The sequence below is a fragment of the Caenorhabditis elegans genome, chromosome IV (assembly GCF_000002985.6).
Source record: "Caenorhabditis elegans chromosome IV".
NCBI classification, from domain to species: Eukaryota; Metazoa; Nematoda; class Chromadorea; order Rhabditida; family Rhabditidae; genus Caenorhabditis; species Caenorhabditis elegans.
The window spans coordinates 4,204,840-4,221,363 of NC_003282.8; the positions used below are offsets into that span (position 1 = coordinate 4,204,840).

The 16,524-nt window shown below is 38.3% G+C and overlaps 2 protein-coding genes across 4 annotated transcripts; one reads left to right on the forward strand and one right to left on the reverse strand.

Moving 5' to 3' along the window:
* Positions 1–2,548: 2,548 nt before the first annotated feature.
* osgn-1 lies at positions 2,549–13,426 on the forward strand (the record flags this gene model as incomplete). Of its 3 annotated transcripts, NM_001380182.1 has the most annotated exons (7): positions 2,549–2,553; positions 8,738–8,874; positions 10,022–10,158; positions 11,723–12,235; positions 12,448–12,563; positions 12,611–12,741; positions 12,813–13,422. In NM_001380182.1, 7 exons carry the CDS (start codon positions 2,549–2,551, stop codon positions 13,229–13,231), a joined length of 1,458 nt encoding a protein of 485 aa, NP_001368347.1. The 3 variants fall into 3 exon arrangements, with proteins under 3 accessions (NP_001368347.1, NP_500514.1, NP_001368237.1); NM_068113.6 differs by lacking the exon at positions 2,549–2,553 and having other exon boundaries at positions 8,823–8,874; positions 12,813–13,426; NM_001380183.1 differs by lacking the exons at positions 2,549–2,553; positions 8,738–8,874; positions 10,022–10,158 and having other exon boundaries at positions 11,792–12,235; positions 12,813–13,231.
* A 1,005-nt stretch (positions 13,427–14,431) lies between these two features.
* Positions 14,432–15,244, reverse strand: F30B5.11 (F-box associated domain-containing protein; the record flags this gene model as incomplete). Its single annotated transcript, NM_001307423.1, has 1 exon — positions 14,432–15,244. One exon carries the CDS (start codon positions 15,242–15,244, stop codon positions 14,432–14,434), a length of 813 nt encoding a protein of 270 aa, NP_001294352.1.
* Between the last annotated feature and the right edge of the window lie 1,280 nt (positions 15,245–16,524).

Here is a 16,524-nt window from a genome sequence, read left to right on the forward strand (position 1 = left end):
TTGAAACATGTTGAAACAAAAAACTCAAAAAATTAGTAAAAAACTAATTTTTGTTACATTTAAGATTATATTGGTTATTGAATTATTTTTTTATAAATTGGATATTCCTTTCATATTTCGGCAATTGACGAGTTTTAAACCTTCGGTCATTTCCAGCCTAAACATTTTCTAAACAAATGTTTCTATTGAATTTCACATTTTGTTAGTAGCTTCAAAAATATTACAACGATTTATTTGAAGAAAAAAAAATTTAAATAAGAATGTTTGGAAATAAATTAATAGGAAGCTCCATGGTCATAATAAGGAAAACAAAAAGCGCTGTGGGTATAAAATTGTCAGAACTTCTAAATCTCAATATTTAAATTAAAAACAGTAAACCGAATATAAATTATATCACAGAATTAATTGATTTGGTACCTGTCATAAATATCTACGAAACAAATGCAAACAGATATAACACTCCTTCGGCGTAATCCACGATTTCATGACATCCGAGCTTAGATTCTCCGAAGAATCGATCGACGAATGAGATTGGAACCTCCCCAATACGATAACCGGATTTTTCGCTCGAAACATCATTTCCAACGGCAAGTTTGCCGAATTAGCAGAATTGCCAAGCTCGGCGAATTTGTCGAATTTGCCGTGCTCGGCAAATATTGGAAATAAAAAGATTTGCCGAATTTGCCACACACTCCTGTTATGTATTTCAAAGTATTTTGTGATAAAAATCGTCTCTATACAGGGCGGCCATAATTATGTTGACAAATTCTTTTTCTTATAAAATATGAAAAACAGCTCGAAAAATAGCAAAAAACGCATTTTTGTCATTTTTTCTAAAAAATCCCATAAATTTTATAAATAAGTTTTTTTTCGTTAAAAACACAAAACTCAAGAAATTCGAAAAAAAAATCCCATTTTTCATAAAAATTTCTTACTGTTGTCATTTTTTCCAGAAAAAAACGATTTAAATTTCTTACTGTTGTCATTTTTTCCAGAAAAAAACGATTTTTCCGTATGAAAATCAAGCCCCGCCTCATTATTGGATCATCGGATCCTTATCCTCTTTCGGTAAAAAAGTAATAAATCATTGCAGTCGACACTGGTGGAATTCGCGGAAAAAATGATAAGAAATCTCATCAACCACACCGAATCCTTCTCAGTTCGTCTTCCTAATCCCTCTGGTGGTAAGCAGCTTTTTTTTTGGATTTTTGGAAGATTTTTCAGTAGAAAAAACTAAAAATTTCGCTGAAATCGTGAATTTTTAGCTGTGAATCTCCAGAATCAAGCTCACGGCGAGCTCTCAAAGATCCTGAAATAACACTGTAACGAAGCATTGAAGGGCCAATTTTCCAAATTCACTTTGGTCTCCGCGGATAAATTTTTTACAGAAAACTCATCAACTAAAAAGTTGTTGATCTTTTTGTAAAGAACAAGTTTGTAGTTGAAAGTTTTTATCAAAAAATTTTTGTTTCAGATAGAAGCGCGTAAAGTGCGGTTACTGTTGTTGTTATTTTTATGCAGTTATTGCTATTCTAATGGTTTTATCTGAAACAAATTTTTTTTTGCTAAAATCTTTCAACTACAAACTTGTTTTTTACAAAAAGATTAACAACTTGTCAGTTGATGACTTTTCTGTAAAAAATTTATCCACGGAGATATGAGCTACCAAACTGAATTAGGAAAATTGCTTGTTTAGATCGTTACAACGCTTCGTTACAGTGCTATTCTAAGATCTTTGAGAGCTCGCCGTGAGCTTGATTCTGGAGATTCGTAGCTAAAAATTCACACGTAACCGTTTTAAGACATGGGCTATCAAATGGCATAGGTCCCATATGCAAGTCCAATGGGCACCTTCTGACGGTTCCCTAGTTAGAATTTCCAGACAATTTTTAGCCATAAATTCTGCATTTTTTGCTCTATTTTCAGTGATTTTTTCAGATTTTTTCAATCAAAATTCGAAGCAATTTTATCTTAATTTTTTCCAGAATTTTCAGCCAAATCTCATATATTTCGGATAATTTTCAGTTGATATTCAGCCAAATGTAACCTTTTTTCTTCAAATTTTCAGCCGACTTTCATCCAAAATTCCACTATTTTTCTGAAATATTAAGCAAAATCTTAACCAAATTTTAAGCCAATACACAAATTTTGTACACAAATTTTTAGTCAAATTTTTCCGATTTGTGCCGATTTTCAGCCATATTTTAACGTTTTTTTCTCGAATTTTTAGCCAATTTTTCTCACATTTTTGGTAGATTTTCAGTGAGTTTTTAGCCAAAATTCAGCGTTTTTTTTCCACATTTTATTCGAAATTTGCAATATTTCCCACAAATTTTCTGCCGATTTTCGGTCAAAATTCAGCTATTTTTCTCGAATATTTAAACTAATTTATTGCCAAATTTTCCCCAATTTTCCAGGTTCCCTCAAAACCACCCCGGTGACGGCATTCCAATTGTGGTACAACTCATTTTCTCGAAGATTCCAGGCAAATTCATATTTCTGGAGATCTCTGAATAATGCCTAAAAGCCGCGGCAAGAAAAACAAATTATGAGGTAAGGAATTGAAAACTTTTGTATTTTTTGTGTAATTTTATGCGATTATTACTATATCCTTGTTCCAACCAATCAATAAAGTAATCTCAAATCATTTAAAAAATTTTCTGAATTTTTTTCGAATTTTCAAGAACAAGTTGACAACTGTACATCCAATTAATTTTTTTTTGAAAAATTTCATGTTTTCTAGTTTTCTTTAAAAAACTCTTTTTCAACTTGAAATTTAGCTGAAAATTCGATTTTATTTTTTGTTTGTCTAAAATTTCATTTTCTGGAAAAACGGAAAATTGCCAAAAACAAGTTGAAAAAAAAAGTAAAAATTGTGATTTTCAGCGATTTCTAAGCTAAAAATTCGAACTTTCGGAAAATTCTCAGATTTTCACCTTTTTCAAGAGAAATTTTCGAAATTTCAGTTTTTTGGTTAAATTTTGCAAGTGGCCTAAACAATCCTAGGCCATCCCTTATGAATTCGAAATATTCTGCAATTTGAAGCTAAATTTGAATTTTTCCGAAAAAAAAGAAACCGTGGCTTAGAAATTTCTAGGCCACCCGCCAGAAAACAATGAAAATTTCAAATTTTTGAGTAATTTTCGGGAAAATTGATTCAAAAACCAAGAATTTCAGTGAAAATCAGCAAAAAAAATTGTAGTTTTAGCTCAAAAATTCCAATTTTCGCTGAGACCATAGAAAATTGCATGTTTTGCAATATTTCAGCGAAAAACCTCCGAATTCGCAAAAAATTCGCAATTTTCTGCAATTTTCTGCAATTTTTGCTACAAAAACCCGAAATTTTAGCGCAAAAATTATCATTTTTCTTTATTTTCCCGCAATTTTAGGCCAAAACTCGCCAGAATCGTTCCGTTTTTCTCTGCGCTCTCCACGCGGGGTCTGATCTCTTGTCGCACGCTACTCATTCTTCTTTTTCTCCTTTTCTTCTGGTTTTTTCCTATTTTTTCCTGGTTTTTCCTCCTTAGAGATCTCTGAAATTGGGAGTTCAAGCGGCTCGCCGAGCATGAAAATTTGAAGAAAAAATCAGTTTACTAAGAAAGATTAAAATTATATTTAGTTTCCTATCTTTAACATGCTTGATTTTTGAGTCAATTTCTTCGAAAATTAGTCAAAAATTTGAAATTTGCATTGTTTTCTGATCGGTGGCCTAGAAATATCTAGGTCACGGTTTCTTTTTTTGCGAAAAATTCAAAATTTAGCCTAAAATGGCAGAACATTTTGAATTTATAAGGCCTAGGAATTTTTAGGACATTTTAAATTTTCATCCTAAATCCCAATTTTTACTCCAAAAATATTTCAAAACTTCGATTTTCCCGCCGCTGTTTTCTTGGTGCTGGCCTAAGAATTTCTCGGATTTCTAGGCCACCAGTATTTTTAGGGCAAAATTTAAAAAATTTAAGGTTTGAAGCAATATTTCGATATTCAAAAGAGAACATTTCAAAAAAATCCAAATAATCTGGAAATCGGTAGAAAATACGATTTTTCTGCTGAAAATTCCATTTTTCAGTGGGTTTTCAGCTCAAAATTACTTAAAAATCCGATCTTTCTGCTTAAAATTTAATTTTTAAGGTAGGTTTTCATCTTAAAAGTTACCTGAAAATTGAATTATTTTTGTTGAAAATACCATTTTCAGTGGACTTTTCACCTGAAAACTGCCTAAAGATCCGATTTTTATGTCAAAAAAGTCAGTTTTCCCCCGTTTTCCACATAAAAATCGCTCGAAATCTGATTTTTCTGCCAAAAATAGCACTTTTTTGCCATAAAATGTCTCAAAAACACTCTTGATTTTTGTTCGAGTGGACGAACACAGTGTAGAGAGAAAAAGTAAATATTTTCGCGAAAATTCCCTCTTTTTCGTCTGCAAATAGACAAAACACGCCGTTTTGAACCGTTTTTTGCGATTTTTCATCAAATATTTACTTCACGTGGTTTCGAGTGGATCAATCAACAAAACATGATTTTTGTGTTTTTTCCCACAAAAAATCAACAATTTTGACCTATTTTTTGGAAAAAACGGTCAGTGGCCTGGCTTTTTGAGGTGGTGGCTTGGAATTATTTTTCTAGGCCACCAAGTTGTAACTCCAATTTTTTGCTGATTTTCGTTTTATATTGACCAAAAATCTTGCACATGGCCTAGTTTTTGAACTGGATTAGGTTTAGGCTTAGATTTAGGATTAGGCTTAGGCTGAGGCTGAGGCTTAAGCTTGCTCGCTTAAGTCTCAGGTTTCAATTTTTTCTCGGCCACCGAGTTTTTTTTGTGAATTTTCAGTTTTTTTTTTAACTTTTTCTTTCTCAGAAATGGCGCCAAAAATCTTCGAAACAAGTAGGTTGTTGAGCTTCGAACTTTTTCGTCGAAAAAAAGTTTCGGAAATAGAGAAAAAACGAGAGATATGTGAGTATTTGTCATCATTTTGTCACTGTTTGTTTCAAGTACAAAAAGTTGAGTTATCGAGTCAGAGATCTGTTTCAAAATTTTAAGAAAAATAGCGGAAAAATCGGAGGAATTTGAAAAATTTCAGTGAAAAATCGAATTTCCCGCGGTCAGCAGGCCTAAGAAATTTTCAATTTCCGGTGAAAAAAAAAGAAAGAAAAAGTATTTTTCCCGCATTCCGCAGCCGGTTTTTAAGAGGATTGTAGTCTACTTTTCGATCCGATTATAGATTATATGAACTCTTGCTGGAAATGCAATTTTTCCGTCGGAAATTGAAGAATTTCACGTGTGTTTTTGAGCGGGAAATTGGATTTTTCGGCAACTCTGGCAATTTGGAGTAATGCGGCAGCGATTTTCACGGCGATCTCGGCATTTTTCTCAGCAACTTTGTACCTATCCAGTTTCCGGCAATTCTGGCGATTTTCTACAATTTGGCAATTCAATTTCGGCAATTCGGCCATTTCGGCCATTTTTTGGCCATTTCAGCAATTTTCCGTAGAACGTAGAACGCTTTCCGTAAGTTGGTAACTAACATTGTAAGGATTGTTTCCTAACTTTAAAATATGGCAATCTGAAAAATTGAGATCTTAAATTTTCCACAACTCCGGAAATTTTTTTTGTAGTTCGGCAACTCGACATCTCAACAATATTCCATGGTTCGGCATTTTGACAACAGCGGCGACTTGACAAGCTTTCGGCAATTTTTCATAGTATCTCGGCAAATTTTGGAAACTTACGAATTTTCCAAAATGTCGCAATTGAGTTCACATAGCGGTTTTTACTACGTGGTCGTGAAACAAGAAAACTCGGCCACCCTGATAACATGGCCACGAAGCATTTTCTCAAAAAACACCACTTTTGTATCTATGAAAGCCCTTTTTTAAGACCATTAAAGATAAAAAAATCTTGGTCGAGCTTTTAATTTTACTAGGCCACTTAGCAATTCGACCTGTGAAACAAGCCGGTTTTCGGCAACTCCGGCAAAAGTCAGGAGTTTTATCCACGAAAATTGTATCGTAGATTGCCTAAAACGGATCATGATAGTCCAAAATAACATTTTACTTCGATAAATGAAATTTAGGACATAATTGGTCAGCCCGTCCTCTCGGCGCGGCCCGTTCCATTTCCTATCCCTTTTCTGTTTATTGGGAAAAAACAGAGAAAAAGGAAACAGTCTCTTTCTCTCACTGCGCCATTAAGCTTCATGCTCCTTGGCTTCACCGCTGCTCCATGCTCTTTTCGTCAGGCTTCTCGGCGGTCTCCACGGCGGCTCCTCTCTCGCTGCTCCGTCGCCGAGACATTTTTCAAAGAGCAACCGGAGAGATGTGTGTGCTCGTTTGGGTCCCAGCAACTTTTTTCGTCTTTTTTTTTTTGTTAGGCTTTGCAAAGTTTTTGGCCTAAAATTTCAGGTTTTTAGCTAAACTTTTAACTTTTAATTTAAAAAATTTGGGGTTTGAACCTCTTTTTTGCAAATCGCCAAATCTTCCACCTGTAAACTAATTCGATTACAGTTCGTTCTCGTGCCTAGGCATGCCTTCTGTCCCCCAAAACGGCTAACCTGATAAGTTTTAGGCCACGCCTCCTCCCACAGTTTGCATCACAATCGGTTGTCAGTGGGCGCTGCAATGTTTGCACTCTCTCTTGGCTTTTTCACTTGGCTCTTTGACAAAAATTTACTCCGCTATTTGAGAACGCCCCCCTTGTCACTGGAGGGACATCTAGTTAGCAAATGACGTGGTGGAATTTTGGAGCATCGTAGAAAAAGTTTGGAAGATTTTGGGCCAGTTTCTAGGTGTTTTACCGACTTTTTGATTGAACATTTGAAGCACTGGCTCTTTCATCTGAAATTTGAAATTTCGGCATTTTTCGGAAACTCGCGTGGTGTCAGGTTGTCCCCCCACTGGCACAAAAATGGCGAGAAAAATACATCGAAATTTTATGATGTTGCCCCAAAAAAGCTCCGAAATGCGAATTTCAAAATTTTCGGCAAACAGATTATGCTGAGAAATATCGTTTTTTCCCCGAAATTTCGACATTTTTAGCACTTTTTTCCGATCCCACGAGTTCGTTCACACGTCACTTTGAGTTTCCGCGTGTGCACAATTTTCTGTGATTTCCTGTGCCCAAAGTTGTGCTCTCCCCACACCCTGCTGCTCCCAGAGCAACAGCAGTGTCATCTAGATGCTTTTTCTGTTGCTATGGTGTCTTTGTTTTTTCATTCGAATTATCATCATTTGGGGCGGTGCTGAACATAGAGAATATAACATATAAAGGATGAAGCTTCGTAATTTTCAAAGAATTCTAGGACGTCCATGTAGGCGCTGAAACGCCTGCCTGCCTGGCCGTAAGGCGACCTCAGCCTGCCTCAGTCACCGCCTTACGCCTTAAACATTCGTGAACTTTTTTTTAATTTCTAAATTAGATTCTCATCAAATTGATAATGTAAAAGAAAGGCGGAAGGCCGGCGTGCGGGCAGGTTTCAGGCAGGCGTCGGGCATTAAAACCGCGCCTGCCTACCACGCCTGCCCATCTAGTTTTGGCAATTTCGAATTGAATATCGGTACGTGACTGTACCGAAATTCTATGAAAAGTCTACTGATAATTTATTTGTTGATATCAACACTTGACACTGCCGAGATAATATTGGCAAGGTTCCTGCAGGCGGCTTTAGGCATTTCCGGCGCTTTTTTTTCACTTTTTGGCAACGGTACAGTTCGACTTTGGATCTGAGCCGATAGGCAACAAAAATGTTTTTTGGCGTTTTTTCGGGACTTTTTGCTGAATCTGGGTAAATCCGGAACAGTTATATTTTGAGCGGAACAGTTATATTTTGAAGCTGGGCCAATGGGAACTCAAAACTTCAATTTTCAAAGTGGTTTTCGGCACTTCTCACCCCAAATTGTAGTCGATCTGTAGTTTTGGCATTGTTATCAGTTCAAAGTGTCAGATAGATACACTTCTACACACACACACACACATGGTGAGAGAGAAATGAAAGGAATCGTGATAACTTTTAACGACCGCCAGCTACAACACTTACGCATTCTCCTCCTGTAAGAAGTGTGTAACTGTATATGCAAAATGGCTGCTGTCTCGTTATTCATCTGATACGAATCTCTCCTCTGTCTTACTTTTGTTCCTCCTCGTCCTCCAACATATCCATTTTATTGATTTTCCTTCCAGTTTTCTCTTTTTGACTGAAAATAGTGACGTCACTTTTATCATCACTGTGCACTCGGTACGCGTGTTCCTTATCATTTTTCATCAATTTGCACGAATTTTGTTTGGCGGGAAATGTCACGGAGTTTCCCTCGACATAAACTAGACAACTCTCGAAATTTAGGCGGTTACTGTAGTTTTGGAAGTACGCAAACACCGAATTTTTAGTGTTTCTGCAGTTGATTTTTGTATTGATTTTTGTGCTGAAAACATCTAAAGCCCAAGTTTAGGCTTGAAATTTCCCTTTTCTGACTTCAAATGGCACCTTTTAATCTAATCCCAAAAAACTAGACGTCTCTAACAACATTTTGAAACTTTCCGGGTTACTGTAGCGCCAAAAGTGCGCAAACACCTAGTGATTGCGTACCAAACACCGAATTGCTCGAAGTGTTGAGCTTTTGAGCTGAAATTTCAGGGCTAAACTAAATGAAAGTCAGAAAATTCGAATTTTATATTTTTAATTCTCAAATCGTTCATTTTTCGATCGATTCTTGCCCTTCCCCACTAAAACCTCCAATTTTTCAGCAAAAAATCGTCACACCCACCACCTTCAACGTCCGGAAACGTGAAAAAGAGCAACTTTTTGTCTCGAATCACCAAAAAACTTCGTATGCATACTGGTTGTTGTACGACGAAATTCGACACTGAAGTCCTCATCATTGGTACGTCATTTTGGGTAAAAATGTATCAAATTACTCTAGTTTGGTCGGGTTTGGCGGGAAAATGTTCGAAAACCTGTCTGAAATTTAGCATTTCTGGAAAAAAATCGACTTGGAAATAGAAATAGACGAGAAATTTGAGCAATTTCTTGGGAAACTTGACACTTTTTCTTTTTCTCAGATTTTTTAAAGTGAAAATTTTGAAATTTGAATGCAAATTTTGAATTCCCCGCTCTCAAATTTGTCTAGACCTCAGTTTTCAGCCCAAAAGGTCAAAATTCCGTCAAATTCGTTGTTCGTTACTCAACCAACTCGGTGTTTGCGTACAATTGGAGCTACAGTATCCAGGAAAATTTTAAATTAACGTTAGAAACTTCTAGTTTTTTCAGCCTACACTGAAATTTTGCAGAGAATCGGAATTTGATCTTAGAATTTCAAAAAAATCAGTGCGAACCCAGTTTCCACCAAAAAAACCCTAATTGCCGTAAGATTTAGTGTTTAATACGCAATCACTTAGTGTTTGCGTACTTTTGGCGCTACAATAACCTCGGAAATTTCAAATTCATGCTAGAGACTTTGAGTTTTTTCAGTCTAAATTCGAATTTGACCCAATTTTAGTCGATTTTTCGTTCTTCGAGCTCCTTGAAGCTTCTATGCTCCAATAGCAATTGCTCAGGACATTTAGTGTGGCCAGTAGGAGCAGCTCCCACTTTTTAATGAGTAAATAGTGGCCGAGCAGGTGGTTGTGGTGGATCACAATAGAGATTAGAAAAAAGAGTTTTAGAACCAAAGTGACCGACAGTGACGTCACGAGTACAAAGAACAAAGTGGGGGAATTGTTGTCGGGGTGTCAATGGTTTCCGGTTGGAACGGAAATGAGGAAAACGAAAAAATCACAATTTCAAGTTTCTGACCTGAAAATTCAACATCCCCGTCAAATTTTAGCTCTGATTAAGAAATCTAGACGTCTCCAGCATTAATTTAAAGTTTTTCGGCTTACTGTAGCGCCAGAAGTACGCAAACACCAATTGCTCTGCGTACCAAACACCAAATTTTACGAAATTGAGAGATTTTTTCCTAAAAATCAAGCTAAAGACTAATGAAGCATGCAGATTCGGAATTTCACGTCAAAAACCAGCAAATTTTTCAGGAAATGGCCCCGCCGGTATCGCCCTCTCCTCATTCCTCTCCGGAATGCATCCGTTCTACGACGCCACACATCCACACGAGAACGTGACGGTTCATGAGAAGCTGCTGGCGAATCACGATTTTTCACTGATTGATCAGGTAACTGGAGAAATTGGAAACTGACAACACTTTTGGCTCAATTTTGAAAAAAATCTTACCGAAAAACTACTTTTTTATCGAAAATATTCATAATATTCATATTTTCGGTATTCAGAAAAATCCGAATTTGGCGCCCAAACTCTAAGCTAAAGCCTAATGGAAGCTTAAACTTAAGCCTAAACCTGGCCATAACCCTAAGCCGAGGTGTAATGGAAGCTTAACCCTGAGTCTAAGACTGAACGTGAGCATTAGCCAAAGTCTAAACTCAACTTCAGCCTGAAACTTAAGTCTAAGCCTTAATCTAAGCCTAAGCCTATAAGCCTAGATCTTTGCCTCACCCATTAGGTAGAATCTTCCCATGTCACTGATCATTGTGCTTAACAGTAATAACCCCCATACAGTACCTACGGTAACTGATTCGGGTGATCTCGATCTGCCACAATTTGTCATCGGGAATTTTCCTTCGTCTTCTTCTTCGTCGTTTTTTCTTCAAAAAACCCGTCTCTCAATTCTCATCCTCTCTCTCTCGAGCGTGCACAGACGCAGACACAAAAATGCTGACAAATAGGGAGAGAGTATGTTTTTAGAGAGTGCCAAGACACATGGTTGTTGATGTTGCTCCGTTTCTTTTTTTTTGTCGTCCGTTTTCGTGCTTGAGGGTGCGCGAGAGGGATTATGCAACAGAAATTGATGCATATCGTTAATCAGTGATCAGTGGGGAAGCCACTTTTAAAGGCTTCGCGCTAATAAAGGATCTTTGGGATTGAGGGTTCCGAAATACTGTAAACCTACAGTACCACTTCTACAGTATCCTAGTAGGAAAGTTGGAGCTTTTAATACAGTACCCATACAGTACATCTACAGTAACCTTGCCAGAAAATTGGACATTTTTGAACGGATGCATGCCCACAGTAAAGCTACTCCTACCGTACCCCTACAGTAACCTAGTCGGATAGTTAGAAATTTGCGAACATGTACAACACTATCCATAGTAAAGCTGCAATAATCCTACCGTCGGAAAATGCAATGTTTTTGAGCGTTTGTTTCAATGTTTCTGAAATTCCAGAATTGGCCACCTTTGTCAATTTATGCAGCTTGTCGTGCACTCCTCGAGGAAAATGCTTTGTTTTGAAATCACATTTTGCTTAAAACGTTGAAATTCCCTCTAGAACTGCCTAAACTTCACCGGAAGCTTCTGAAAAACAGTCTAGCTGCAATTTATCACGTTCTATGGCCACACGCTCATAGTCAAGGACACTCGTCGATAACATTTTGACCGACCGGTATCGGAGGTACGAAGAATGATCGGAGTAGCACGCGGAGATCATGGGATCCATTCTCCGGCAGGATCGGAAAGGATCGTGCAAGCTTCTACTTCCGGTGTGTGGTTGTACGTTCTCTGTAGCTTATCAACACGAATCAAAGAACAGTTAGTGTCCCCGATAGGGGCAATGAGGGGACAATAAAATAATAGTAGTAAGGTTGACCTTTTTGTTGACAACTAGAAGTACGAGAATTTTCCGAAAAATGTCTAAAATTCCATAAAAATCCCCCATTTTTTCAGGACCTCTCCTGGTCATCAAACCTCACAGAGCTCTCCCAATCCGGCCGACCACTCTCAGTTCTCTACGACATGCTCGTTCGCCCCGGCGCCGACATGGGCTCCGATGCTCCAGGATGCATCCAATGGGAGCTCAACCGTCGCCGCGAGATTCCGCACATGGTGATCGGCGAGACAAAGATTGGCGGGAGCTGGAACGAGTATGATGCCGAAATGCTCACCGTATCATTCAGCGATTGGATGGATATGCCGGGATTCACGATGGAGCAGTGGCTCGGAGGACGTCCACTTGTGAAGCGGCTTCCGTCGGTGGCTATAGCCACTTATTTGAAGAAATATGTGGAACGATTGAGGTTGCGGAAGAAGTTTCATCAGTATTTTGTGGTGAACTCGATCAAGAAGATCGGCGACGTTTGGGTCACATCGGGGAAACGAAGTACGGATGGAAGAAGTTTTGTGATCAGATCGAAGCAAGTCGTTGTGGCGTGCGGAAAGACAAGCCCTCGGAAGTTACAGGTAAAAACTAATGAGAGTAGGCATAGTCTTAGGCCTCGGCATAGGCATAGGATTAAGCCTAGGCTTAGGCTTAGGCTTTTACCTAGGTTTAGGTTTAGGCTTAGGCTCAGCTCTTGGCTTAGGCTTAGGCTCGAATTAATGAAACTCCTGGAGTATCCTTTCGCGGATGCCCCTCTCCAAAATCTCTCAAAATCCACCGATTAATCATTCAGCTACCCAACGAGGAGCACTGTTCGTCGAACATTGTCTACGATGTCCGCGCGCTCAAGGAACGGCTCGACGCTACCAAAAAGACTGTTATCGACGAGGATGAGAATTATGATACACCGTAAGTAATTTTAGGTGAAATTTTATCATGACCATTTGTAATTTCAGAAGCACCTCCACCTGCTCACCGGTGATTGTCGTTGGGGACGGAGTGTCGTCTGTTGATTGCGTACGACACTGTCTCGAGAGAGATATACCAGTGGTTCATGTGATTCGGAGGACTTTGAGGGAGCTTAGAAGTGAGTTTTTGCACTGGAACGCGCGTGACAACCTAGCTAGTTTTCTGAAAATCAATCCCCTCAATTTTCAGATGTAATGCTATCCCGCCTCTCACCAATCCACTACTCGGAATACACCGACATCTATCGAATGATGATCGGCCGCTCCGTTCACAAGAACTACCAACGTGTGCTCGACGCAAGCATCACGTCCGTCTCGAAGATCCACGTGGAAATCACGACAGGCAGCAACCGGGAGATCATCGAAATGCCCTACTCAACAGTAGCCGTGTGCATCGGTCGGGAATCTCATTTCTCCACGGTCTTCGAGAACGCACACACATTCCTCGACTACCAGAGCGAACAGGATGAGACGCTGTTCGCCGTTGGAGCATACGCTGGAGACCATTTTGTACGGTTCCTGGTTGGAGGATGTCTTCGGGTCGCCCAACATATCACTGGAGCTGCAAATAATAATAATGTCACTGCGAAACTATTGCCCATTTGTTGAGCTTTGCTTTTTTTAAACGTCCCCCAATTCACTTAGCAGGTATATATTGTTACAGTCTATTATTTGATGAGTATTATTGATGTGTATTTTTTGAGCTTTTTTTGATTGAGCACTGAGAATTTGATTTATGAATTTATGTCTATATTTAAAACGAATACACAAACTTTCTATTTATAAAATGGTTGTTTAAACATTATTTCAGTGCACTTTTTAGGGCTACTGTGTCGAAAGGAGTGTTTTCAGGGATTTTTGGTGATTTTTAACGTTTCTGGGGAATTTTTTAGTCTGAAAATTTTTGGAGCCCATAAAATTGCACTTTCAACGTTTAGACCCCGTGAAATTACTCTGGTGTTGTTGTTTTACACAGTTTTCAGCACGCAGGCAATGATTTTGGTAGGATTTTTGGTTTTTTTGGTGGGGTGTGGGAGATTTTGGTTTTGAAAATTTTTACTTTTAGAAAGGAAGGCTGAAACTGGAGGATAAAATGTTTACGTGGTGTCAGGCAGTCCCATTACGGTTTGATCTACAAAAAATTGCGGGAATTTTTTTCACAACCAATGTGACGTCAACACATTCTTAACGAGACGAATCAGTTGAGAAGTCTGCATCTAAATTCTTGCGATTTTCGTAGATTTACGTAGATCAGATCAATATGGGACAGCCTGACATAACGTGCAAAAAGACGTGACAGCAGTTTTGCATTGCACGGACTAAGTTGTCGATCTACTGTGTGAGCCTTGCTCTCGGGAGGCGTCTAGAAGACAAGGGAGTACTAGTAAGAGATAAAAAAAGAAAGTAAAAAAAGTTTAGATTTGAACGGAAGCGGTTCAAAAAAATGGGAAATTGCTAATTTTAAGATCATAAATCATCATAATCGGCAAAGTTTTGGTATTTGAATTATCTAATATTGCAAGTTTTAATGAAATTCTTGTTTACACTACATGATTTTTATTAATGAAAAACCTAATATTCTCATCGCGTATTAATTTATACATATGGGTACTTTCCTAAATACAGGCTTGCCATAAATATGGTAACACGTTCTGTGGCGTTTTTCAGACACTATCGTTAAGTTCTAAACTCTTTGCGTGACACAAGGAAACAAGAATATAACATTAATATGAAGTGAACTGACCGTAACAATCACAAGAATCAGCTTTATTAAAAACATATGCAAATACAAATGCACAAAAATGGGATTCAATGCCAAACAATCATTCGAATTTTTGAATAAGCAGTAAATTTCTTCAATTGAACAGTGGCTCTGGCTCCATCATACCTTAGAATACTGAATCCACCGCAAATTGATGCAGTTTCATAGAAACTCGATTCAGGATGAAACTTGTATCGGTATCTTGTGACCATTCTCGATGATAATTCTTCATATTCCAACCCATCAAAAAGGATCAGCTCGTTCAGCGATGTGTCACACTGCATACTGAAGTACTCAAGTGATCTGTTTGATCCATAAATCCAGTGTTTCAAAAAACTATTTGTTTCCTTATTTTCCAGATAAACCGAACTGAACTGTACAAACATCGAAACATTCATGAACAGAAGCTCGTTCAGAGTAATTTTGACACCCGGAGCATAGACAATATCTCTGTTTCGAAGCATAGTAGTATCAAGACGTTCACGTCGCTTGCGGGTATGAAATATCAGCTTGTCTATAGACTCAAGGGCTGAAACCATTTCAAGACTCGTGAAAGATGCTGAGCATGATAACGCAAAAGTATGCAATCCACCGAAAATTCGATGAATAAACTTCTTTGAAAACTGAATGTTACTGTTATAAACACCAATTCGTGTCAGTTTACGTCGATTGGCAATATCCATAAAATGATCGATCGAGGCCCTTAATCCAATTTTACTCAATTTTCCTTCGCAGTCTTCAAAAGTTGTGTATGATTTGAATTTAAATTCGAGTCTTGGCCAATTTCTAAATTCAACTCTTATAGAAATAGAGTTTTCAACACAAACTTCCAAGTCTTTAATACTTCGTAATGTTTTCATGACGAGTCGTTTTGCACGCTGTGACAAGAATGAGAGTACAATTCTGAATTTTATGACAAAATGAGAAAAGAAATTTATAAAAATTACTAACTGTTCAGGTGGTTTGATTTGTTGTGTAGTCTTGATGAGTGCCTTATTAGGCAGGCGAAGAAGAGGGAAAGACGGAGCAATCACTAGGCAATAGACTGAATGGAATGAGCATAGGAAAATTGGTATTACCGATATGACCTCGGTTCTTGGGATGGAAGACTTGTCTCCATCCCGTGTTTGTCTCCTAGGAAATTATTGGAAAATGACTGTACATTAGGAATTGCAATTACTAAGCAGCTGCGATACGACCCAACAGACAGTGTTGGGATTATCAGGTTGTCCCATAAGTTTTTGTACTATTTTTTTTTGAAAAAAATTTATTTCTCTCAAGCGACAAGTAGTACTATTCACACAAGTATTCACCATTAGTGTCCACCGCTTGTTGCCATTTACTAGGTAACATCATGATGCCACGGGAGAAGAAATCCGGCGAACGCGATGAGAAGAAAGTGGAGAGTTCAGTTTTGAGATGCTCTTCGTCGTCGAATTGCTTGTCGCGCATGTAGTCACTGAGAGACAAGAACAAATGGTAGTCGGTTGGTGCAAGATCTGGAGAATATGGTGGATGCGGTAAAACAGTCCAACCAAGATCTTGCAGCTTTTGGAAAGTCTTCTTGGCGACATGAGGCCTAGCATTATCGTGAAGAAAATATAGTTTTTCATATTTTCCGTTGGTCTTTTCTGCAACTCGGTCCAATTGGGCACAATAGTAATCAGCAGTGATAGTTTTATTAGTTGGCAACAATTCCCAGTGCACGGGTCCTTGAACACCCCACCAGACACAGATCATAATCTTTTTTGGGTGAAGATCAGGCTTTGGCGTCGGTATTCCTTTCTCACCGATCGGAAGCCATTGACGTTTTCTGGAATGGTTAACATAGAGCACCCACTTCTCATCTCCAGTAACCAGATTGTTCAGCCAATCGAACTTTCGACGAAAAGTTAGAAGTTGAGTACAAACGTTGACCCGAGTGAGCTTCTGTGATGCCGAAAGTTCATGAGGCACCCAAATTCCAAGTTTTGAAGTAAAACCAAGGCGACCCAAGTGACGTGCAATTGTGCTATGACAACACTCAAGCTTCTCTTCCATTTCACGAAGACTAAGACGAGGCTCTTCCTCCACCAGCTTCACTAGGTCTTCTTCATTTAACTCTACCGGTCGCCCAGAACGTTCTATTTCTTCGAGACTG